Below are 25,169 nucleotides of genomic sequence, written 5' to 3' on the forward strand. Positions count from 1 at the left end.
TGTTGAGTGGCCAGCCTGAACCATCTTCAGCTAAACGGCTCTGCCGTCTGTGAAAGTACGGCAATCCAGACTATTCTCATTTGAGGTTCCACGTTGGTGGAACGAACTACTAGCACTAACAGAGCAGGGGCGTCCCTCTCTACCTTCAAGAAGCTTATGAAGGCCCAACTCTTCAGAGAGCACCTCCCTTCTTAAACTGGCACTTCGACTAGTGCTTAACTTGCACTTACAGCGGTCACATTCCACTTCTTTTTCTTTTCTATTTCGTTTTAGTTTTTATATTTTTATATATGCAAAGTAGTATTTATTGTTACACCAGGGTTCTAATGCTCGTAGCTTCACTGTTCTCTCCCTTGTACGTCGCTTTGGACAAAAGTGTCTGCTAAATGACTTAATGCAAATGTAAACGTTAGCAAGATGAAGGAGTTGGTTGAGGACTTCCGAAGGGATCAGCCACCTTGGAGTGCACCTACATGAGGAAAGCCAGCTCCATCATAGGAGGTGGAATTCAGCTGAACTAGCAGGGGGTGATGGCAAAGATGAGGATTGTTGACAGGCTGCTGCTGTGAGCATCCTAAACAACACCTCTCATCCCCTCCATGACGGGCTTGTTAGGTGAAGAGCTCCTTCAGTGGCAAGATGATCCCCCACAACTGTTCCACAGAGTGACACAGAAGGTTGTTTTTGCCTGCTGCTCCATTCTTCTGTGTGGAAATGACAGGCAGCTGTTGACAGGCATCTTTATTTCTATTTTGGTTTGTTTTATTTATTTGTTTATTTATTTGTTGCTGTGTTAGACATGTGCAGGACAGTACTGTTGCTGTTGGCACTTGGATTCCCCCCCCAGTATTTCTTCTCCTATCTCTCTTAATAAGGTAAAAGATTTGTATACGCTATTACAGTTTCCAATTAGGCAAGGGAAACAGAAGCTGCCCTTTTTTTCTTCAAATGTGGCATTTTCAAGAGTGACTATTAACACAAATACATTTTATAGCGTTGATGATCATGATGGCCATATTGCCACACACAGAGCCTTTCTGAAAATGTAGACTTTCCTGTAAAAGGATGGGGAAAAGGGACTAACTCTGGTGCTTACCCTGAGGGTGAAGTTTCGTTATGTTCCACGCTGTGCCATGGCCTCTTGCCATCATTACAAGTATAGACCGGTTCACCCCACCCCTCCCTCTCTTCCTAACTCATGACATTCCCCACTATAAGGAAAGAAACGAGAAAGGAAAACTCACAGTCTTTGGTATCTGGTTTAGTGTCACAGTAAAGGAGGGGATGAGGTGAAGAGGATTCTTTCAGTAGTAAGTGTGGTCGTCCCTTGTTGATTTGTGGAAGCTTGAAGTGAAAGACAACAGGCACACTTCACATCAGGAGCAGTTGTGGAGGCATCACTAACATTTTGCTGAGGTGAGTGGATAACAATTTTAAGACAATGTTATATGAGATGTTTGTTAATGGTAGGTTTAGAGACGTGTGTAGGAAAGCTGAGTTTGATAGATTTAAACGAGCCATTCAGTTTTTAAGCCCCAGGGTACGAATTTGGAGAAACATCACAAAAGGTAAGCCTAGATGGAGTGTAATGCAAAAACCTATTGGCATCTCAAACATCTTTAAGTCATGTTTATTGATTCCACGTGGCCATTTCACTTTCTTTCACACCAATAATTTACAAGGCGAGGTCAAAGTCACCAATGATCCACAGATCTTATCATATTCCTGTTATCACCATGCCCTATTTTAGATATGATTGCGTTAAGATCTGTTGGACGTTTGTAGCGTTCAAACAGGGTAGAGTTTATCACCGTTTTGAAGTCTGTTAAACTCCTTGAAGACCTGCTTTGGTTGCTTCACTTCAGAATGACAGTCATGTCAGTTCAGCGAGTAGCATTTTATTATCAGTCAACATCAAGAGCGAAAGGTAATACATTTAGTTCATATCATGTATCTTAAAATAACACTATGCAACATTTTGACACTTTTTGAGGTATGGTTTTTATAGGCAACTAGTTTTTGTACCATCCTCAAATTCATTCTGATAGGAAATGGTCATGTGAAGGACAGATAAACACCTGGTTTTCCCCACTAGCCATCCAGGATATGTAGTTCTGGGCTGGAACACCTTGCAGAAATGTAAGAAAAGCTTTTACAGCATGACGTTGCCAGCTATACTGCCAAAGACACCAGTTAGTGTGTTGGCAAGCTTCTATCAGTGTCAACTGTGCTGTTAGTTGTGTGGTGAGGTTTTTACATGCCTTGTAGGTAGCTAGCTTGCTAGTTTTGGAACAAAACTAGATTACTTTCCATAGATTTGGATACTGGCATTGCTTCTCATATTGAGTGTCGACTGGAAATAGTACAACCCTGGATTATGTTTGGTCTTCTATGTCAGAATCTTGCAATATTGCTGGGTTCGGTTTCAATCTCACCTTCTCTAATGAAACTTGAACTAATACCAAAGAATGTTACTAGGAGACCAGTGTATGCGCTTTCGCTCCCTGAGAGCTTTGAAATGCAGGGGAGTATGACTCAGCCGAGATGCAGACACTGTTGCATTTCTCTTCTCCCTTGATTCTTGATTAAACCTACTAACAAAGATGTTTTCTTTCCCTGGTCGCTCAGGGGTAGAGAGATGCAATCCCTGGGCAGAACTGAGTCTGTTTTGTCTAGTCTCAAAGGCAGATGATGGTTTGAAGTCTTGCAGTGGGAAACGGCTACTGTGCTTTCTGATGGTGAATGAGATGGGGCTATCAGATTTGTGGGAACTGTCTGAGATCCCAGGTGCACAGTATGACATAATGTTGTTTTATTCCCAGCTCTATTCAGTATCTTTCAGTGGTACATGTACAGTATTATGTATATGGCAATGTTGTTTTAAAGAGGCTGGAATTCCTCTGCCTCAGTAGTTTTAACCTGAGTAGCTCTCAATTAGTGAAAATATCCTAACCATTAGTTCCCAAAAGTAAAGACACTCTTTGATTATTGGACTCAACAGAGAAACCTCAGGTAATTGCTTCCATGGGAACCAATAAAATCCATGACCTTATTACAGACTATCCAGCTGTTCTCTCTTACCTTCCTAGGCCCTAGCATTCCTCAATGAGAAAGATGTCCTACAGAAGGGAGATTTTAGGCCTCCGGCGATGTTTAAAACACTGAGAGTTGCCATAGATGGAATGTCTCCTTCGCCACAGATGCAACAGAAGCAAGTAGGGACAGGATATTATTTCACCACAAAAAACGGCTCTGAAAGATTTCTGCAGTGGAAAATCACCTAAAGGAGACTCCAAATCCCCCCCCAAAACAGCTCTTGATTTCCTTCTGTGGAAAAGCACCTATTGCACCCCACAACTAAATTAAGATGAAAGGGCTCACTGTTTTAACTATCTTCACTGAGCTAAAACCACCTTAAAACCACAAAGGGGATCTCTCGGAACAGCTGGACCAAAAGCAATAGGAGCCCACTTTCATTACATATACAAAACACTACCAGACAGGGGGAAGTACTGATATACGTACAAATGCTTAAAGTGGAATTTCTCGTCCTGATGTATTTATTGCTGCCTAGATATTTCATCTGATCAGGACTCTGAAAGGTCTTTCTATTCCTATGAGGTTGTCTGATACTTGGTACTGTTATAGAAACCAGCGAGATAACAAGTATAAGTGTGGTTGACTCAGCCAGTCTGATTACTAACCCACACAAACCCACTTACCCACAGAGACCAAATATCTAGTGTTACTCTCTTTGGTCTGTTGATTGTTTGTCCAATTGCTACTTTCTTTTTGCCCAGTGTTGGAATTTCAGCCTGTTACTGTTTGTTTTTCTCTTTTATAGGTGCTTAGAGTGAATGATAGGATATCTGGATGTCAACAGACTCTGACATTAGCAGACCCATAGTCCCCCCCAAACCAAAGGTCCCCCCTAAACCTCCCAGGGATGAACGATGGCGCAGGGCCACCGATGTCATCCTCAGGACAGAGTTAAGGGAGGAAGGGGAGCAAGACCGGAAACAGCAGATGGCCAAGCACAAGTCTTTACCAGCTGTGGTCATTGGGAGTCCTGCACTGCGCCAGACAGTAGATCAGAACTCTGGTCAGCTAAACATACTGACACCACCAACCACTCCAATCAGAGTTAGACCAGTACCCAAACCACGTCTCCGGAGGACACCAGCACTACAAAACAGTCAATCACTGTCTGAGGGCAGTGCTGACAGTCAGAATTCTATCCCAAAGTCTCAGCCAATCAGAAGCAGCACACACTCAAGTAATGTGAAATTAAATTAAATTAAGTAAGGGATAACGGCCGACGAGCTGTACAGTTCTACAAAGGTAATGGACGCTGCGGGGCAAAGAACTCCACGACGTGCAGCGGAGTGGAGTTGCTCCGCGCAGTCCATTATCTTTGTAGAACTGGACAGCTCGAAGGCCGTTATCCCGCTTATCTCCCGTTTACAACATCCAAAAATGTTTTTATTATTATTATTATTATTATTATTTAGAATTTCCTTTATCTTTAGGAAACTTAATATGCATAATAACCTGATGAATTCTTAATTTGAAGCCTAGTGCTCCCGTTAGAGAAAGTAGTGCGTTTTTTGAAGAAAAAAAAATGTTGGTTGTCAATGGTAACCATTCAAGAGCATTGATATGGAACGGCGATTTAACTTTTCTACTGGGACTACGTCCAAGGTGTCCGGTTATACGAACTTAATGTACACCCCATTAGCCAATCAGAAAACAGTATTTAGTTCCAGAGGGAGATAAATTAAATTAATCTACCGTCTGTTTTAACATATCAGAACCGTCCTGTGCATAAACAGTTAAAAGACATTTATCTAATTGAGTGGGTCCCTAACGTCTGGTGCTGTTCCCATCTGTTCCCCTAGATGATCACAGCAAGTCCATTGAAACCCAGTCATGTGGCTCATCTTGTCTCTGTGTCTGTCATCACACCCCTGCATCTCAAACAAAGAGTAATACTCACCAGCAGCCCTTTATGCCCGCTCCATATGAAGACCACACCACCCAGCTGGAGTACTGGCACATTGTCCAGCCTGAAATCCAGGGGCAATATAAATGTGCCCCTCCTTCCATTCCTCTTCCTAGTCTCCGACTGCTAAAAGCGCCAGAGCCAGTCCTGCCAACAACAGGTCAGAATTGTCTACAGCCTGTCTTTCTTTTCATCCCTGTGATTCCACATATGTAGCTGTTGATATCACAAACCATATCGGAGATATAGAGATCTTACATGTAGAGGGCAGGTTATCCTAGTGGTTGTGGTGTAGGACCCATACAGAGATAGAGAGGGGGGGGGGGGGGGATGTCCATTGCCCCTCTAACAACTCTTGCTGTTAGGCCCTGGGTTTCTCACAATTGTTCATCTCAATTGTGTTTTATTATCTGCCCATAATCAGGGCAATCTTGTTTAAGACAGCTCATACTTTGCACAGCATGTTCTATTTAGCTATTGGACCCAGAGTATTGGAGTGGTAACAGTCATGCATTAGTTTGGCTCAAAATAATATCACATGTGAAAGGTGATGTGAAACTGGTGTTACCAAATTGATGTTGCCTATTTTTAAACTGTTATGAATTTTAGCAAGGATGTTAGTGTTTGTGTAACATCTGGATGAAGTCTGCACATCTATACAGTTTGTAGTGCCTTACATCTCAATTCTGTTTGCATCTCTGTCATGGGGAAGATTTAGGAGGACTACAGGCAGCCTTAACAGAAGAGACAACTAAAAAAAGAACCCCATTTTAAAGAGTTCAAGATTCAGATGGCAGGAAAAAGAGGGGGAAAACAGACCTGGAATGTATAGCAAGCTTAGCAAGAGTGTGGACTCATTTAGTATGAAAAACAAGTTCCTACTGTAATTACAGGCAAGCATCCATTCCCCCCTAGCTTTTGACCACCATCGTAGGTTCATGTCACTGCTTGCCATAAAAAATTATCCCCAGCCCTTCACCCCAACCTGTACACACATCTATAAATGTCCGTCTAGTGTGCTGTAATTTGCAGCAGTTTGTTTTCCAATGACACAATGAATCCTATCCAGATTCCAATCATGCTATTATCCGCTTAAGTTAACATTGTACAAACATTTTACATGCCTTTTATATATATGAGGTTAATGTTTATTAGTGCCTTAGATTTGAATTGTAAATTGTGAAGAGAATCCTCCTTCGTCTGTTGTCACTGTTGTTGTGTTTTCTGTGATGAGAAAAGAAGTCTCTCTATATCTGTGTCTATTTCTCTCTTCTCTCTATATTTGTGTCTTTATATCTCTACTCTCTATGTCTGTCCCCCCCTGTGTTTGTTTATGTCTAGTGATGCATGGTTCAGCCTTGTCTGACTTTGTCTGGATTTTGTTTGACTATAGGTGAATTTGAGCAACTTGACACATTTGAGGCTGTGTATATGGAGGTCACGTCAGACAGTGAGGACAACACTCCAATAACAAGACCCACAGGTGACCATCAAGAGACCTATTTTGATGTACTTTTTAAAAACACATTGTCAGCTAATATAGTATTATTGAAATTCGATACTTAATGCTACTTGATATTGCATTTCATTTTTGTACAGGGCTTAAAAAGCTTAATGAGGCTTTCAAATAACCTGATAATTGATTCCAAATTCTTTGTTTTAACTATACTAATGTACTATTCATATGTGTAGAATTATCGATTCAGCCTGCCAAGATGTCAACATTTCAGAATGGAGACTCCAGACCTTTTCCATGTCCTCAGAGACCGTTTGTGCAATCATTGATGGAAATCAATCACAAAATGGCTGCCAGTATTCACCCTGAGCATCAAGACATGGGACTAATCTGTGATTTGTTCCTGGATGAACTTCCCAAAAAAATGTACCCAGACTGTCAGGAGAAACAGGATTTTGACCCAGAAAAACCTAAAAGCAAAAGAGATCAACTCTTAAGGAAACTCTCTCCTTTGGCAGAACTAATACTGTTCCCATTCCAGAGTAAGCCACAGGCTAAACGAGTAGCAAACCAGAAGGACTCCGCAGCCACCTGTGGTCAAAGATCTTCAGAGGAGAACAGTCAGCAGGAACACTCTCCCAGGGAACAATCAGGGTCAAGCCCAGACAAGAGACCTGGTGCTCCAGAAGAGGAGATGTCATCTTCCTCAGAGGAAGAGATGGAAGAGCACAAACTGGAGGACTCTAAAGTGCTGCTCAGTAGGGGGCGCCGTCCTACACTGGAGGGGCTGTGGCAGGACCGTAGCTTAGTGAGGGAGAGAGGGATACTCAGCCAACTCAGCAAAGAGCAGCTCCTCCTTCAAGAGGTACGTCTAAGATTGTTGTCAGATTTTCTGCGGTGGGTGTAAAGCTCACTATCTCCAATAAGGAGGACGTAACTGGCGGAAATGTAAAGTTACCACTTAGAGGTCCTTTGCTACAGATTGCATGATTATTATCCATGTTTGATATGCAAAGCATTTACACAGCCCCGTTTCATGGCTGGCTTTGTTTGCCTTTATTTAGAGTGATAAGTTGAGTGATAAGTGCATGTGCCCTTGACATCTAACTTTCTTTCTCCCTCTCTCTCTCCCTCTCTCTTTCCCCCTCTCTCTCTCTCTCTCTCTCTCTCTCTCTCTCTCTATCTCACTTCTTCATTCCTCTGTCAGAGCTTGTTTGAAGTGATGACCACAGAGCACACATACTTGAAGAGTTTATATGTGGTTGTCGAGCATTTCCTTGAGTCCCCAGAGCTCAACCAAGTCTTAGCACCCAGAGACCGCAAGTCTCTCTTCTCGGGCATATCCAAGATCCAACAGATGAGTCAGAAGTGAGTTGATTCAATTGTCATGGCTAAATGAATACGCTTCTGATTATAAAGGCTGTACTTCTCTCTCTCTACCTGAAACAAGACAAGACAAGCCATTTTTGCATTTCGTTTCAGTTTCATGTGCCATGTTTCAGGTTCCATGTTTCATGTACCGTGTTTCAAATTAAAAGCAATATGTGGATATCCTGCGCATTTTAACGTCTGAGTCACTGTGTCAGGCATTTAGTTTATTCCACCACAGGACAATTAAGATAACGAAACAATAATATGAGACTCAATAATATGGTTTTGTGCACAGCTTTCTTCAAGACATGAAAGAGGAGCTGAACTCAAACCTTTTCTGTGACACCTGTGAGGTCATCCAGAGGTATGCCACAGGGCCTTTCAGTGCTTATGTGGACTACATCCGCAACATGCCTTACCAGGAGGAGACACTACACAACCTGGAGTAAGAAAGAGAGAAAGCAAAGTCTGGTATTCTGATCACATGCATATATATCTTGCAATCTTACAGAAGTTATTTGTAAATTAAAATTTAAAACAAATGCATTTGTTAATATCAATTTAAAAAATCGCAACTGATTGGCTTTTTTTTACATGTTTAAAGTGGCCTCTAATACTATTAGAACTATAGAAGTTTATTAATACTATTAATACCTCTCTCTATTTGATTAGAGAGAGGAGTCCCCACGTATGTGAAATCCTGCGAAAGCTTCAAGAGGACCCTTGCTGTAACCGGCTGTCTCTCAAGTCATTCCTGGTTCTTCCCTTCCAGAGGATCACACGTCTCAAGATCCTGGTAGAGGTGAGAGTAAGCGGCTACGCCTCACTGAAAGACAGGATAAATCAAGACATGGACATAGAAACTGTCCTGATTAAGGCAATCAAGTTATTCCGGGACTCAAACTGACAGGACAGGGCCACCTACAGGCCGGATGTAGAAATAACACAATTGCATTGATCCCTGAAGTGTAGATTTTTAACTGAAACTGCTCTATATCTCTTGACCTTTAGGCCATTCTGAAGAGAACTGAGCTAGGGTCACAAGGTCAAGCATCTGCTGAGAGAGCCTTGAAGGGTGTTTCCAAGGTAACGGCATGCACAAACCAGTTGTATCCCACTGGCCCTGTCAATGGCTCTATTCCTGTGGCTGGAATATTGAAAGAATATGCTTCCTTCTTCACCACACCACATTTTGACTAAATCTCAATCATCTTTTCCTGAAAGTGGTTGTACTTTTTGGTTAATTTGGTTGACTTCTTTTGTTTACTCAAATCAGAATTGTGTCTGTTTTGTGTTTCTTTCAGTTGTTTACCATTTGTTTTTGGCAAATCACATTGACTTTTTTCATACCATTTTCCTGAATGTGCCCTCATTTTGTAGATAGTTGAGGCATGCAATAGAGAGGTTGGCAAGATGAAGCAGATGGAAGAGATGGTGCACATTGCAAACAAAACTGAATTTGAGTGCAAGGTGAGTGAGGAGCACTACACAACACAATCTCATTCCGGCAAATTAACACTTGGAGTTGATGATGCATAGATGATCCATCATCTATCTATCTATCTATCTATCTATCTGATATACTTAAAAATGTATCCCTTTAGTGACTTTTAAGAAAGTTGAACACAAATAATAGCTTTGCTATCTGGTATGACATTTTTGAAAATTGGAAAATGCAAACCTCAGTGAATTATTATCACAACTGTGTGGGATCAAAATGTATCCTCCTCTCCCATCATTCTTATTCAGGCATTACCGCTGGTGTCTTCCTCTCGCTGGTTGCTGAAACAGGGGGAGCTGGCTCAGCTGTCCAAGAAGGAGAACATCTTTGGCCAGAGAAAGCTCTTTCCTATCTACCTGTTCCTCTTCAATGACCTGCTACTCCTGACCACAAGGAAAGGGTGTGTGCTATGATCACATTAATTGACTGTGACTAGTTAATGCTGACAATAATAATAATAATGAGATTTTTTTTATTTGTATAGCACCTTTCATACAAAACAATACAGCTTAAAGTGCTTAACAGCAAAGAAATTGCATGCACAAAGAATTTAAATGCACAGTGATTCACATAAAATAGACATAAAATAAACACAGAACATAAACATAAAAAATTGGGATAGAGTGCATTAAATAAAATGAACATAAAAACATTGTGGTTGTTGTTGAGATGAATTTGAACTGACTAAATTACAGGGACATCCTCTAAAGTCATACAACTGGGGGGAGGGTAAGAAAACAACATTTCTATCCTATAGACTAGATTTAGATAGTAAACCTGGTAAGAAGCAGGAAATATGGTAATACTAGAATATTAAATAGTAAATCGGTAATAACATCCAGTTATAGTTTGACTGGACTGCATATATTATATGAATAAAATAAAGACATATAGTAAACACTGCTAAGTTGTGCTGTGTTTGTTACCTGCAGGCCAGACCGCTTTGTGGTGCGCGACCATGCCCATCGCTCTCTTGTAGAGGTCAGCAGTGTGGAGGGGGATGAAGAGGGGTGCGAACTGGACAGAACATTCCAGCTTGCCCTCCTGCAGAACCACAGAGGAGGCATCTCTCGTCTCCTGTTGCAAGCCCCCTCACAGTGAGTATACACTGAACACAGGAAGATGATGAAGATGAAGATAATTGATGATGATGAAGATATCCTGTTTTAGAAAGCTCTATCCTGCTGTGAATTTAATTTATTTAGATTTATTTAACAGAATAAATAATAAAATGCCTTCAGTCAGTGACAGTAAGCGTAAGTAGCTGGATTGATGACGTGTTAGCTGTATAGTAAAAGTGCATCATGATTTCATTACCTTAATTTGAATTGATAGATTTAACATCTGGATGGGACAAAGAGGATTATCAGACGATGTACTCGTGCCATATAGTTTTCTCTTGTGCCACTCTAATGAGATAAGGAAAGAACACGAAGAGAGAATGTAAGAGTATTTAGATGTGTCCCTAGAAAGCACACACTACAGGTAGGAGTCAGAACAAAGGGGCACAACCACCAGCTTACCACATTGCATGTGTATATATAATATAATATAAGAATTATGTAATACCAAACACTGTTTCTTTGCCTTAACAAAGTGTTCAGTAAATACAACTTGTTAGTAGTTGACCTATTGTTCTCCAAATGCTCAAAATGTAATGGCAGGGTAATGAGGTAAGTCTCAGGTTGCAATGTATGTGGTCACTGTAAAGTAGTATTTTTGGGTGACACTGAAGGCAAATGTGTAGAATTAAACGCCCTTAAGTGTTTGTGTCATTCCGAGGGGGAGCTGCTAACGGAACTATACATACGAGGTCTGATGGTGTAATACGTGATTTCAGAGCCGAGAAAGCCAGCTGGATGGAAATGCTGATTCAGAGAAAAGATGGAGATGAGGAGATATATGAGGAATGGGGTGAGTGTTAATTCAGATGTGGGTGTGTGTGCGTCGAAAGAGAGAGAGAAAGAGAGAGATGGGGAGAGAAAGAGAGAGAGTATGTATCTCAATTCCAAATATTATATACTGTATGTAATTGTATTCACTTATTACCTTGGAATGTCTGTCCAGGGACTATATTATACTTTGAGAGAAAGTCTTTTCCGAATTGACCACTGTAATTCACATTTTGCACTGGTGTCTCACACACTATGACCTGTAGCAGCCACTAGAGGGCAGACTTGTCAATGACTTCAAGGAAGTTTCCATTGAACACACATTTTACACACAAAGCACAAAGCTGTCCTCTGTAGCACTGAGAAACATTGAAGGAATTGCATCAGAAATGAAATGACTGCTGGGGGAAATCAACCTAATGAAAACAAGGTTATTTGTAAAAGCTCCACTGAAACCACTTGAACCAAACATTTATTTGTTTAGACTGTCCTCAGGTCCAATGTACAGTGGCCTACCAAGCACAGCATCAGAGTGATCTGAGTTTACGGCTTGGTGACATCATTAATGTAATGCAGAAGACCACCAAAGGTGGGTTGTGCTTTGTTTATATTCTGTTTCATGTTATGTCTTGTTTTGCTTTGCCATACATCTGTGTATTTATTCATTTAAACAATGCCTTTGAGGTGGATTTCTATGACCAAGACATGCATTATGAATGTTATTCTCTTCTACAAGCTGATATTTCTTTACCAATCTAAAAGATCAGTCTTTGAATGTGTTGTACAGGCTGTGGCCACTGTGTTGTTGTCAACCATCTTCTTCCCCCACCTGATCATCTTAATAGGAGATTAAGGTGTAAGAAGCTCAGAAGACCAGTCTTACAGGCATCTAGTGTTTGTGTGTTTCAACCACAGAGTTACTGAAGTTCACCCCACCCCTATGGGCACTCCATGTAGGTTACACACACTTAAAATTAGGTTACTTTCACAGCCAGGGCTCTACAAAAACAAACTCACTCACAAAATGTGTGCAAATCTGCAGAGAGCAGACCTTCTACACCATCAATCACCCTTAGGTCCACACCTATCCAATCTTTACCAGTACCCAAAAATTGCTAGGCCCCCACTAACATTCCTTCGGCCCCTGTCTTAGGCTTTCTGGAGGGCTGGAGGCTCGAGGATGGAGAACGTGGATGGTTTCCTGCAGAGTGTGTTGAGGAGATCACCAATGAGCATGTGCAGAGACGCCATCATCGTCAGCGCTACCACGTCCTGCAAGCAGCCAATCGAGTGCTGTGCCGACGTCTGACAAATGATAAGACAGCAACCGCCTGTTTCCGATAAGCTCTAATAAACTGACCCTGAATCGGGAACGAGGGCTGATTTTACTACTGGTCATTTTGAAAATAATAATAATATATAATAATAATAACACCTGTCATCTGCTTTATCTGTTACCATTGTGTGTATATCCAGATGATAAGTGTATATTAACTGTAAAACAGATATGCATGACTTCGACTTTACTGATTATACTCATGGTGTGAAACCGTTGTAGTCCACCAAGCATCCACAACACCCCTGACAATCAGACTGAGGTCAAGGTTAAATTATATATGTCATGTTTTTTTCTGATGTCCTGAGACCCAAAGATGTGATTGTTTTTGGTATCTTAAATGCACTTTGATATAGCATACATGCTGAAATGCAAACTTCCTAGGGTATTTATAGCAGTATTTAAACTATATTTAGATTTTTTTTTTTTAAATGTGTATCTCAGATACCTGCAAGAGTAAGGTGCTGGTTATCTTTTCGATGCGGTATTTTGCCATTGTTTAAATAAAGTCCAAATCTACTTTTCCTGTGTTCATTCTGTATTACACTGTCTACATGCAGTTATGACAATTATTCTAGTGACTCATCCTACCAGCCTTTACATCAGGTATTCTCATCAAGGAATTGCAAATGTTCAAGTTTATGTGTGTCTCATTCACTTGATGCCGGGGGGAAAATCTAACTTTTCAGTTAGATCTCTACTGATAGGTGAGATTTAGCTGTTTCCTTCAAGGATGACATTTAATCATGAATGGTTCCTTTAAGTGGCCTGAGTGCAGCCAAGCCAGACTCCCTGGGACTTCAACTTACAAGTGCAAGCAAATCCTTGCAAGTGTCTCAACCTGCTAACCTTAAGTCCTCACACTATTGTTTTGTGTTAATTCATCCCTGTCTTGAGTGGCACCCAGGGTCTGCAGAGGGTCTATATTTGGTGCTCTGTTGTGTGGGTCTTTACCGGAACACTGCTCCATTGTTGCTGTGGCCAGAGATGTTAGACTCCCCATGGGAGAGCTGCCCAAGGCTGTAGGGGACACATGGACACACACCCTCCCACGCACCGAACACACACACAGGAATAAGGATCTTCACTTATTTTGAGTTGTACTGCAGGTAGACATAACTGAGTGTGAACAATTGTTAGAATGTGTGTTTGTATTTATACGTGGGATTTATATAGTATTTTGATAGTTAAAAACATCATAGGAAATGTCAAGTTTATCAAGATTTTCCTCATGGTTTAATAATTTTGTATGGATAACCATTTTTTTTTGTTTTGCACTTTTATAGTAGCGTTGATAGGTTATGTAAGCCTACAATAAGCTATTGTGAAGCGGCTAAAACGAATCCATTGCCAGAATTTACAGTGTCGAATTTACAGTGTCTACAGTGGTCTACAATGTATTACATTTTTGGCGCTTGTTGACCCCGACACTTTGTATTGAAAATACAAGTAACTCAGGTAATTGTGTTACCCAATGGTAAGTGAATGTTTCAATGAAATGTTAGCCAATAGGCGCATGAAGCCTGGCGTGTGTGGCCAATGGGACAGCAGATTTTCCTGCGGTTCGTATTTGCGACGACCGTCGGATACACCACCGAAAGAGTACCAGACAGCTTGTAAGACGAAAACCATAAGGTACGACCTACTTTTAATACGTTAATTACAATTAGTTGTGGTTAAAAACTTTTTTCATGTGCTAATAGATAAAGGTCGATATTCGACGTTGCGGTCAGTACAGAGGGACTCTTTGTTGTTTAGGTTGTTGAGACGCATGTTTGTTGGAAGTGTTTTGTAGGCTAGGTTGGCTACAGTAACTGTTGAGCAGCGGGTCTGTTTTAAATCTTATGTTCTGAATCGTAAATAGATCGTGGTGATGTTGATTTCTTTAGTTTTACATAACCTCTCGCTAACTCTCACAACATGTTGGCACGTTAGCTGACTTGGACTTTTTTTTTAAAAAAAACCTGTCTTGAGTGGCAAAAGAGAAAGACCTACTTTCAATACGAAGTGTGTATCGTTAGTTTGAATTTCCCATATGTTGACATCTTCTGTTTGTGGAATATTTGTACCCTATAATACAAGATTAAAACCAATAGGGTGCATCTGCTTTTGGTTTTCCATGCAGATTGTGAAACAGTTCGGGGTTAGATTGTGAAGGGCTCAACACAAGATTTTCCAGCCTTCCCTGAAATAAGTCTTTGCTGCTCACACAAGTTGGCCAATCGTTTTTCAGATCGTATCGACCGACTACATTATTGGGAATTAAAAATCTCTAACTCAGATTCTTCCAATGCATATGTTGAAGGGACAGAATAAGTAGGCTAGAGTTTGACTGGACGGTGTCAGGGTTGGGCAAATTAATTTATCCCGTTCCTCAGAATAGTTTTTAACTTGAAAAGACAAACCAAATGGTGTCATTAACCGAATCAGCGACACAAGTCCACATAAGATGGGTTTCCATCAAACTTTTTTGTGCGAATTTTGACTATTCGAATGGGAATTGGAGTGGGATGAATTAGCTCCCAGTCCACATAGGGTATGCGACTAAGATGAATGGAAACCTTTTTTTTCACTTACATTCGCCTCTATTGCAGTTTTATTAGGTGTTTCCGTTAAAGTTGCCCTTACAACCTTACGTTTTGTTCACACCGCTGTCCAGAACTCCTTGATTTGGAGAGTGTCCGCAGACTTGCATTTTCTTTAGCCGAATTTTCATTAATGCCCTTAAAATATGCGAAGTAGATGTATGGAGATCCAGCTATTGTAGTAGCCTACTAGCCTATTTGCCCTCCAAAAAAGTGCACAAATCTTATCAGCGAAATGTTTACAGTTTGTTTTATATTAATTTTGTACATCGGCATCATACAGTCCCGTGTAAAAGTGGCGTTGCCAGCAGCCGTACAACCCAGTGGCAAGACCCCTTTGCTCTTAAAATGGTGTGGTAGTCTTACTTGTTGACGTGTTCAGAGTGGTTTTTTGGGATGGGCTCATGTGTGCCAGCTGTGTGCCACAAAAATGCACCAACGGAAATCATTAAATCTGGAATAGAACACGACCAAGAGCCTCAAAGCAAGCAGTGCCTGTTGCATGAATTAGTGTTTTTAAATGCCCATATTTGTTCAGATTGAGAGGATAAGTACGATGTAAGAAGTTAAGTTCTCAAGCAGTGCACTATAGTTTTCACAGATCCCAAGTCTGATGTAGAAATAGAGGTTTGTTTATTTTTGTAGACATAATGTGAACCCGATCTATTTGTGGTGTCAGACTGGGAAGGGAAAGTGTTACGGTGAGCTTTTCCTATTTCCTAATCCTACCTTTAACAATGATGACGAGGCAGTCGGGTGCTGGATGTGCACCAGCACTACCTTATTACACTGAGTGAGGACATGCTATTACCAGTTCTGAGACATGACTTGACATGTTACCTGCAGGTTAATTATTGTAGTCAAAGGTTGTAGTGTTGTAGGACACATTCTGACTTCGATCTCAAAGATTGTATGTCAAATTTACAAGAAGGCTGTATTCTTCCACCCCTGTTGTGAGGAACTCTTATGTAGACATACTGTTTTTTTGTGATGGATCAGTACCTGGAACCCATTCTTGGAATTGGCCCGGACTCATTCAGTGTGGGAGTGTAAAGAGGCCAGCGGAAGTTCCAACCGGTATTGTGCAAGACTTTGTGTAACTGTGGTCTCTGCATGAAAAGATAGGTTTGATAGGGTAATCAGAGTTTGCATTAAGGGCGGATGACTCCCATCCCCCTTAGATCGCGGTGCATCAATACTTACTCTGCTTACATTGGCTTTTCAGTTGTTGTTTTTAATGTGTTCCCTGGTACTGTATTTTGATAACTCTGAAAACGTGCACAAGAGGAAATGCTTGCCAAAGTAAACATCTAAAAGACTCGCAGTGGTTTTCTGTTGGGCATAGACGCTTCCACGCTTGGATTTTATTCTTTGTTATTTTCAGTTGCCTGTCTCAGAGTGGTACAGAAGAGAGATCTACAGAATTGGGAGGGACTGACAACTATTTTATACACCACATTCAATTCCCGTCATCATCTGTACAATTACGCTCACCATCTTGCATTTCAAATAATATATTTTTCATCTCTCTCTCTCTCTCTCTCTCTCTCTCTCTCTCTCTCTCTCTCTCTCTCTCTCTCTCTCTTCCAGGTGTATCTCCATGCATGTGCATGAGGGTGCGCTGTTTCAGGCGTGAGCGGTGATGGGTGACATCGAGGGCACCTACCGCTCCCTGCAAACTCCTGGCACCAGGTTGGGGGCACAGTTCAACGCGGGCATTAGCACCCTGGAACCCGGCCAGAGTCTGAGTGCTGCCATGGGTAGCGGGGCCAAAGGTCATGGCCGCGGGCTGCAGCTACGAGTTCTCGGCCTGGATGAGTCCCAGGAGTTCTACGACCTGGAGGTGAGTCGGTGCACCTTTAACCCTTTGTGGTCTAAGTGTGTTGCAGACTTCTAGGTAGGGTATTACTTGATGGCGCATGTGTGTATGCAGAAGAGGCATGAATCCTACAGCTTTAGAATGTGCTGATGAAAACAGTATGCAGTAGTTCAGTATGCCATGTTGCTATAGGGACAGAGTCAGGTGTATCTCAATGCGTTTCCTCTGTTTTAATCTCAGCAAAATCTGGTGTCCACCCCCAGTTTCCATCTGTGGCGTAGGTTGTAGATCACAAATCTGTCTCTCCAGAGAACCAGCCTCCTCTTCCTCCTCCTGCCTTTTCTCCTGCTGTGGCGTCCTCAGGGGCGACTATCCGTGTGCGTGCTGTTGGGACCTGTGACAGCTGCCGTGTGGCTTTGGCCTTCAAATCCTTTCTTCTTTAAGACCGCTTACTCACATGGCCTGGCGTTACTCTAGAGACCCGAGGCCCTGGTGGCGAGTGTGCTGCGGCCAAGAGTGGGTTCACGCCTGTGCCGTGCTGGGGTTGAGTGAGGGGCTTGAGCTTCTCTCTGGTCCCCTGGTGATTTTTATCCTCAAGGCTGGAGGTTTGGTAGGGGAATGGATAACTTGCTGCTTGAGGATAAGGGATGAGAGTGGGGGAGACTTAAAATGAACCAAAGACTCTTAACATCTGTGGTCTGGGTTCGTTGTATTGGTGAACTTAAGAGTATTGTGAGGACCTTGCAGTGATCCGTAAGGACCCATTTCCTACCCCACACTTATCAGAGAACTGAAAATGTTATGAGCAGTCATTTGGGTTATTGCTCAATGGTGCTGTGTTTTGCTAAGAGTTTTCTTTGTTTGACTTGAGTCGGTCTCAAAGAATGCAACAGTTGCTTTGACCATTCTGTTAAAGATCAGAGAGGCAAAGTATTTAGAGAGCCTCTGTCCTCCATCTGCGGTTTTTGTACTCCGTTTCTTGGTATCTGGGTAACCGCAGATGAACAGCGTTCTATTCTTTTATGGGTGAACAGGAGGATCGAGGTTGTTGACAGAGGGGGTTGGTGTGTGTGGGGGGGAGAAGAGGGCAGGGAGGGGGGGGGGGGGGCTAACAGTTTCCCGTGACCAGCAGCAAATCAGGCTATAGTGGGCATGAAAGGCGTCCATTCTCTCCTCTCAATGGGCTGATCAAGCAAGGGGAGTAACGTGAGGAGTGATCATCTTTGAGCTAGTTTTTATCACAAAGCAGTGGGCAAACGCGGGTTCGCTCGTTTACATGAAGGGAGCCATGCTGAACAGCCTGTGCAGTACAGTGCTAGGACACAGGAGCTCACAGGAGTGTGCCGTGCTTGTGTGTCTGCAATCATGCCAGTGTCTCAGAATAAAAGATGGCTTTGCTTCAATGGGTGTTTACCGTGTGCATGATATTGTTCTTCAGTTAATGTAGTTCTGTTGTCAAATGCAAGAGGCTACTAACAGCAAGACCTAGCAGAAGTGAGGTATGATTGAACTGAGGCAAGGATGGCATGAGGAATTGGTGGCATAGTGTGTGTAGAGCGTGAGTGTGTGTTTATCATTCTCCCATGCTGGTGTAGTGCTGTGTTGGCAACATCTGTTTGCAAGGCACACAAGAATTCTTTACAAGCATGCACAGGTTAGGAGGACAACAGCTGTGTGGAATATCCCCAATTGACCTAAAAAAAGAGAAAAGAAAAGAACAAAATTCTAAATCAATTTTGTATGATTGTATTATATTCTTGAAGATGTCCTTTTATTCGTATTTTGCAGTCAAAACATTTTCATTTCCCTTTCCAAGTATAAACTGACATTGTAATTATCTGTCCCTGACCCTGATTGTCATTTGTCCACTGCAAGTGATTTTAGCATCATCTGCCCCGATTAGATAGTAGTTTTTTAAGCCTTGCTGTTGTGTAAGGCTGTATTAATTCAGATAACACTGTTCTCTGTTAGGATGCGTTTTAGCTGTGGAAAATTGTTTCTTAGAATTCCAGTCAGATTTTGCTTTTGAGACGCATGCTATCTAATCCTGCCTGAGGAAAGGGAATTGAAATGAAGATGACCCCCCCCCCCCCCCCACACACACACACACACACACGCACTTACACACACACACACACAAACACGCACTTACACACACACACACACACAAACACGCACTTACACACACACACACACACAAACACGCACATACACACACACACACACACACAGACAAACAAACACGCACACATACAAACACAAACATATACATGCACTTACACACACACACACACACACACACACACATGCACGCACACACGCACACACACACACTGTAGTTGTGTGTTCATCTTGACCCCTCAGAGAAAGATGTTTGGGGGGGGGGGGGGGGGGGTTGGTCAGCTGTGTTAAGCAGTCGAGCTCCATCTCTCGTGGAATGTGCATACCAGCGCTGGCCACTGATATTTATAACACATGTTAGTCCCCTTTCATTTCTTTCGGAGGGAGTACTCTCCCTCTGTACCTACCATGTAATCAGGCCTTTGGATTGGCTCTGGTTGGCTGAGATCCTCAACATGTAAACAGCACCGGTAGCCCAGCGTGTGATTTGCAAGGGTGGCTCTGAGGGGGTTACATTGATGGTGGCGGTGGGAATGGCAGGGGCCAAAATAGAGGCCATAGGAGTAGAAATAGCACGGGGCCCCATGATTCCACAAAATCAAGATGAAAGATCAGTTTGATATCAGAATTCTTGAATCTAGTTAATCAAGTTTGCAGTGTATTTTCCTCAGTTTCCGAGTGTGGTGCTTCTCTTTCCCTGCTGGACAGGTTTCCCATGGCACAGTCTGTCCAAGTCAAAGATATGGGGATGCCTATTTATGGAGCGATGTGTCTAAGGTATCAGGTTGACCATGGGATGCCAAAGAGCGTGTTTTGAGTATGAGTGAAACTGTTTTTTTTTGTCCAGACTGGAGTCAGTAGGACGTGACCCTCAAACCTGTTGAAATTACTGCCTGTGGGCTAGTCTTGAAACTGAAGCCCGTGTCTGATCTCCTTAATGAATGAATGAGTGGAATCGTGCATATTGTGGTGGCCAGCATTATGTCTGGATCTGGATATCAGCTGAGGGAATCAAAGCGATTCGCTCCTAATGACTATCCAAGATTTCCTCAAAACGGCTATAGATTTTCCACTAATACACACCACATCTGTGCCGGCAACAGCCCCGGCGTGTGACCCAATATAAATGAGATCAAACCGCTGCAAGCCCCCCCTCCGCGAAACCCAGCCCATCATACTCCAGCAGCGGATGAGTGCTAAAGACGGAGTAGTGGGGTTGGCCTCGGCTCGGCTCCGCTCCCTATCTGATCTGTGAGCTCCGGAGCTGGGGAGTCTCTGGCCCCGGGCCCTTATCTTCCTGGCCTCGGCTCTTGCCAACGCTCCACTCCGCTGGCTGCGTTTCTGCTGGATCCCGTTTGCCAGGCTAATAGGAAGCGATGAGGCAGCCACCACGACAGGCCTCCGCTTTCTCCCCACATCCGCCGCCAGGGAGCCGGCCCAAGTGTGGCCTTGGTCGCAACTAATCATGCCCTCCCCCCAGCCCCCCCATTACCCGCGCAGCCTTCGGGGCTGCTAATTCACACGGCTAGGCCCTATTGTTCTCCACTGTAGTAGACGGAATTAGATTTGTTGATTACACCTCTGTTGGATTTGTGTGCTATCAGGGAGGGTGGGAGGGCAGTGTGTATTTGGGGGAGTGTGGTGGTGGTGGTGGTGGTGGGGGACTATGCTGTGACCTAAATCCTCCCTCAGTAGCCATAACAATATGGAGAGGGCAGTTATGCTACAGGAGGAGGGGACTGGACAGTGCTGAGGTAGACATTTCCTCATAATCTTATGGGCCCATATGTTGTCTATGGGGGCTGAGACAAAGGTCCCCACTGGCTGGCTGACTGTCTTGAATTTGCATGGAATTCCATAAACGCAGTGCTCTCAACGGCTGTATTGCGGAATCTCCATGGAATGCTTTTGGAGTGTGTGGCTCGTCAGAGTTTCCTCTACGGAGAATAAATAACTGCCCCCAATAAAGACGAAGTGCTTAGGCCTAGGAGAGGGTAAGATATGGTAGATGAGATAAAAGAGAGAGGGAGAGATTGTGGGCAGGGGAGAATTCTAGAAGAAGACAAGGAGAAAAAGAGAGGTTGTAAAAAAGAGAAACTCATGCTCTTCATGGTGGAACTGCTTAACTGTGTGTGTCTGCGGACCAGATTGTGAATCAAGTTTGGGGGGGGGGGGGCATCCATCCTTTAATCAAGCTGAGCACCTTTCAGCCAAGTGTGGGCAAAACGCCAACCCCCCCTCAGCTCTCCACACATCCCCTGTGAGAGGAGCCATTTACTGCCACTGATCACCAGTGTGAATTTACTCTGAAGGGGCCAGAGGCCCACTAAGAGACAGAATCTCTCTCTCGCCATCCTTCTCCTTCTCCTCTTCTTTCATTCTCCTTTTTCTCACCCTTTCTTCCCCACTCCCCTCCTTCCCCTAGCCTCTCTCCCTCCCTCTGCCATTGCTGTGAGAGAAATGATCCTCCGTTGCCATGTACTGAAAGGCTCCTTTATTTTGACACGTACACTCAGTAAATTGTGTTGGTGTGCTTTGCGCTGTGAGCAGGCTCATCATGTCAAAACAGGGTGACATTTTAAATTCCCCATTATCGGCAGGATGTCCCTGGCTAGACCTCGTTGTTTTAGCGAATGCAGTGAAAGCAGTTCTCAGGAAGGGGTGATGGATGAAGTTAGGATACTAGGAAGACGACTATCCCTATACCACAATGATAAATCTGCTCCCTCTGTTATTTACCAACTTGTAATTTAACCTCGGTCTTGTTCTCTCTTAAATATGGAAGCAGAAAATAGATAGAAATTGCAGTGTTGGTTGTTTTGGCTGGTTCTGGCTCTAACATGACTGACTAACTGACTGAGTGCCTGCCCGCCTGCCCACCTCCTCCACCTGCACGTGCACTGGCCAGATCAGGGCAGTGAGTGACCGCAGTCCCCAGCCCGTTACCTGCATTTTGTTTGAAATGGCAGGGATGAATTGACTGGCTGCCCTGGCAACTGTCACGACTGGACCAGACGTGGTGTGTTCTTTTGATGACTGGCGTGACAACGTGAGTGGCCGCTCCAAGCCCTCAGGTGATGCTCGGCACTGAGAAGTGACGCCTGGGGGTGTGGCTCTTGTATCCAAGCAGCGCCTCACACCATGTGGATCCGTGCTTCAGCGGTGGTGGGGGTTAGTTTAACATTTGTTTTAACAGATGAGTCAGCCTGAAAGGCAGTCACAGATCAACTCCTGTAGAGCATTGGCATAAACACATTCTCTTTTCTTATACACACACGCACACCTTGTCCCCTCTTTTTTCCTCTCGCCCTTTTTCCCTTACTCTCTCTCTCTATCTTCGTTGCTCCCTCCCTCTTTTGTTTTGCTTTCTGTTCTCTCTTTCTCTTGCTCTCCCTGAGGATAGTTTTGACCAGAGCCTGTTCTGCCTGTGATTTGCTCTCTGCTACTCTGGGGTTGGCTGGCTCCAGGTAGAGCCTGTCCCAGGCCTGGCAGCGTGGTGTGCCTGTGGCATGGCTCCACGGGCCCCAGGCCCCTCCTACACCGTCCTGCAGCAGAAAGCCCAGCCTTGTGGTGTCTGGCCAGGGTGCAGGGCAAGGAACACAGGCCCTCTTTTATCCAGCAATCCCCTGCCCCTGCTCTGGCCTTCACCACTACTCTGAGAGAGAGAAGGGAGTGAGGGAGTGAGGGAGTGAGGGAGTGAGGGAGTGAGGGAGTGAGTGAGAGAGAGAGAGAGAGAGAGAGAGAGAGAGAGAGAGAGAGAGAGAGAGAGAGAGAGAGAGAGAGAGAGAGAGAGAGAGAGAGAGAGAGAGAGAGAGAGAGAGAGAGAGAGAGAGAGAGAGAGAGAGAGAGAGAGAGAGAGGCGAGGGTGAAATGGAGGGGGGGGTGGTACACAGGGGAAGAATAAAGATACAGTGAAGAGAAAGGGGTAGAGGGAAGAAGTGGGGAGGGAGGACTGTAAAAGTGTGGGGGCGCTATGTGGGGGAAAGGGGAGAAAGAAACATAGTGGGAGACGGGGAGAAGGGGAATTACCCAGAGTGGTGTACCGAGCTGGGGCTGATGGTGAATGTGTAGCAGGGCCTCTGTGGGTGGGAGGCCAGTCTGGTCCGTCCAGCCAGCATTCACAAACAAACACATAAATAGTAAGGTTGACAACTGAGGGGCGGGGGCTAGAGGAAGAGCAGCATCGTCTGGGTGTGAAAGGAGCAGTTGTGTCGGATGCGGGTGCGGGGTGGTGGGTGTCCGTGCGTGTGTGTGTGTGTGCGTGTGTGTGTGTGTGTGTGCGTGCGTGCGTGTGTGCGTGCGTGCCTGCCTGCGTGTGTGTTTTGGGTTAAACCAAGCCCTCCTGAAGGGGAGCAGAGAGACTGTAGCCGCAGGACATTTTGTGCAGGAATGTCAGTGTCTGACCCTTTAACTTTTAACCCCTCCTGGTGGCTGGGGGCGCACAGGCCCAGGGATTGACCCCGGGGTCGGCAGGTCAGCGTGTCATGTTCGATGGAGCCTCCAACCCGGGCTGTATTTATAGCAACTAACCCGTCTGGTCTGCACTGGATCCTCAAAAAAAAAACATGCTGTTGTCCATGCAAGAAGAGAATGTTTTTTTGCAGTGCTTCTTCAGTAACGGTTGTTGTAGTTCTTGTTATGAGGGGATACAAAGCCAAAATGGGTCGAACGAACAGAACTTATGCAAAAGTGAAAGGTTAAGTGGAGGTTGAAGGGGAAAAACCTCAAGGCCAACCTCGGTCACGTGACTAGGCATTGTTTAATTTCTCACCATCTCTTTATCTAGAGATTAAACCGTGAACTAGACGTTCCAGACATGAGGGCTTTTTAGCCACGTCTTGGTGCGTAAAATCTAAAAATGAATGCGTTGTTGTCCGCTTCTCTGGAATCTTGGGAGTTGTGTTGTTGGCAGGACCGGTTACGTCACAGAAGATGTTTCATTGACTTCCAGTACATTTGTGCAGCGAAAAATGCTGGAAAGAGAAAGAGTTTTTCCACTTGCTGATGGCCAGCTAGCATTCCAGGAATTGCTGTGTGCTGAACCCACACATTCCTCAGTAGTGTGTCTACTGTAAATACTGGTAAAAGTTATCCTCAAAGTATACAGTGTATGGGCCTACCCTTTATCTGGTGAGTGTTGGACTCCAATATCTCCAGAAGCCCTTCTTATTTGATCGCTGAACATTCATGTACTCTTTGCAGTATTTGGTCATGTGAACCCTTGTTCTAACTGGGGTTGAAGAATGGTCTTGCACTGCTTCTGGTGTAATCGGACATGTTAAGTACAGTGTTGCATGTTGGAGATAGTTTTGCATGCAGGCTAGTGGGGTGAACTGGCACGCGTTCAGGTCTGCACTAATCCTCGTGATGCGCAACAGGAAAGGGGTCTAGGGAGAAGCTGTGTGTTTGTCAGTGTGGTGTTGAGGTGTGACAGAGCTCAGCTGCAGCCAGCTGCAGCCTGGGCCATGCAAAGAACTTTCCCCAAAAATTCCACCAGCTCCCAATCCACCTAAAATCCTTCATCTACCAGTGCCCTCATCACACACACACACACACACACACACACACACACACACACACACACACACACACACACACACAGTCTCAATCGCATGGCTTAAAAGCACTCTCCATACGTTGCAATTAGTGGAACAAATTAGTGAGTTGACTCAAAAGAGTTGCCCTAAGCTGATGGAAAAATCCCAGAGCAATGCACTGATTGCTTTAGGGTTTGCTCTCTGTTTGTTATTGTCCTCTCTGGATCAAGTTGGAAGCGGCTACCCTACTTTCTCTGATTGACTCTGGGCCCCTCGCATGGAGAAATCACAGGCCAGTGAGGCACAAGCAGTGTTGATAGCTGTGGACTGGTTTTTACTCTGAATATAGAATGTGTGGAAGGTAAATGAAAATGTCAGTTGTAGTATCTAGTAGGCTGATGGCAAGGACATTGCAGACCAGTGAATGTGACACTTTTGAATGTGAAAAATTGTTTTCCATGCACAAGTGAGATTTCAACTGAGATTTCTCGTGAAAATATCTCGGCCAAATACATCCTCTATCACTCACCACCATGTGTGTGGGCAGTG

At 43.9% G+C, this 25,169-nt stretch overlaps 2 protein-coding genes across 5 annotated transcripts in view; both read left to right on the forward strand.

The window, feature by feature from the left end:
- Nucleotides 1–3,873: 3,873 nt before the first annotated feature.
- Nucleotides 3,874–12,566, forward strand: LOC308382705 (ephexin-1; the record flags this gene model as incomplete). Its single annotated transcript, XM_080860234.1, has 12 exons — nucleotides 3,874–4,102; nucleotides 6,977–7,323; nucleotides 7,666–7,826; nucleotides 8,125–8,274; nucleotides 8,502–8,631; nucleotides 8,841–8,915; nucleotides 9,210–9,299; nucleotides 9,579–9,730; nucleotides 10,263–10,427; nucleotides 11,171–11,244; nucleotides 11,707–11,811; nucleotides 12,376–12,566. The coding sequence occupies 12 exons, from the start codon at nucleotides 3,874–3,876 to the stop codon at nucleotides 12,564–12,566; spliced, it is 1,869 nt and encodes a 622-aa protein (XP_080716360.1).
- A 1,561-nt stretch (nucleotides 12,567–14,127) lies between these two features.
- farp2 (FERM, RhoGEF and pleckstrin domain protein 2) overlaps nucleotides 14,128–25,169 on the forward strand; it is a 45,157-nt gene continuing 34,115 nt past the window's right edge. For all 4 annotated transcript variants that reach the window (XR_013968520.1, XM_080832465.1, XM_080832466.1 and 1 more), the window contains exons 1-2: nucleotides 14,128–14,193; nucleotides 16,734–16,986. Coding sequence is in view for 3 of the 4 variants with exons in the window: in XM_080832465.1 (XP_080688591.1) it covers nucleotides 16,786–16,986 (201 nt within the window). In the remaining variant the exon portion in view is untranslated. The remainder of the gene's footprint in view (nucleotides 14,194–16,733; nucleotides 16,987–25,169) is intronic.

This window comes from Sprattus sprattus (genome assembly GCF_963457725.1).
Source record: "Sprattus sprattus genome assembly, chromosome: 2".
NCBI classification, from domain to species: Eukaryota; Metazoa; Chordata; class Actinopteri; order Clupeiformes; family Clupeidae; genus Sprattus; species Sprattus sprattus.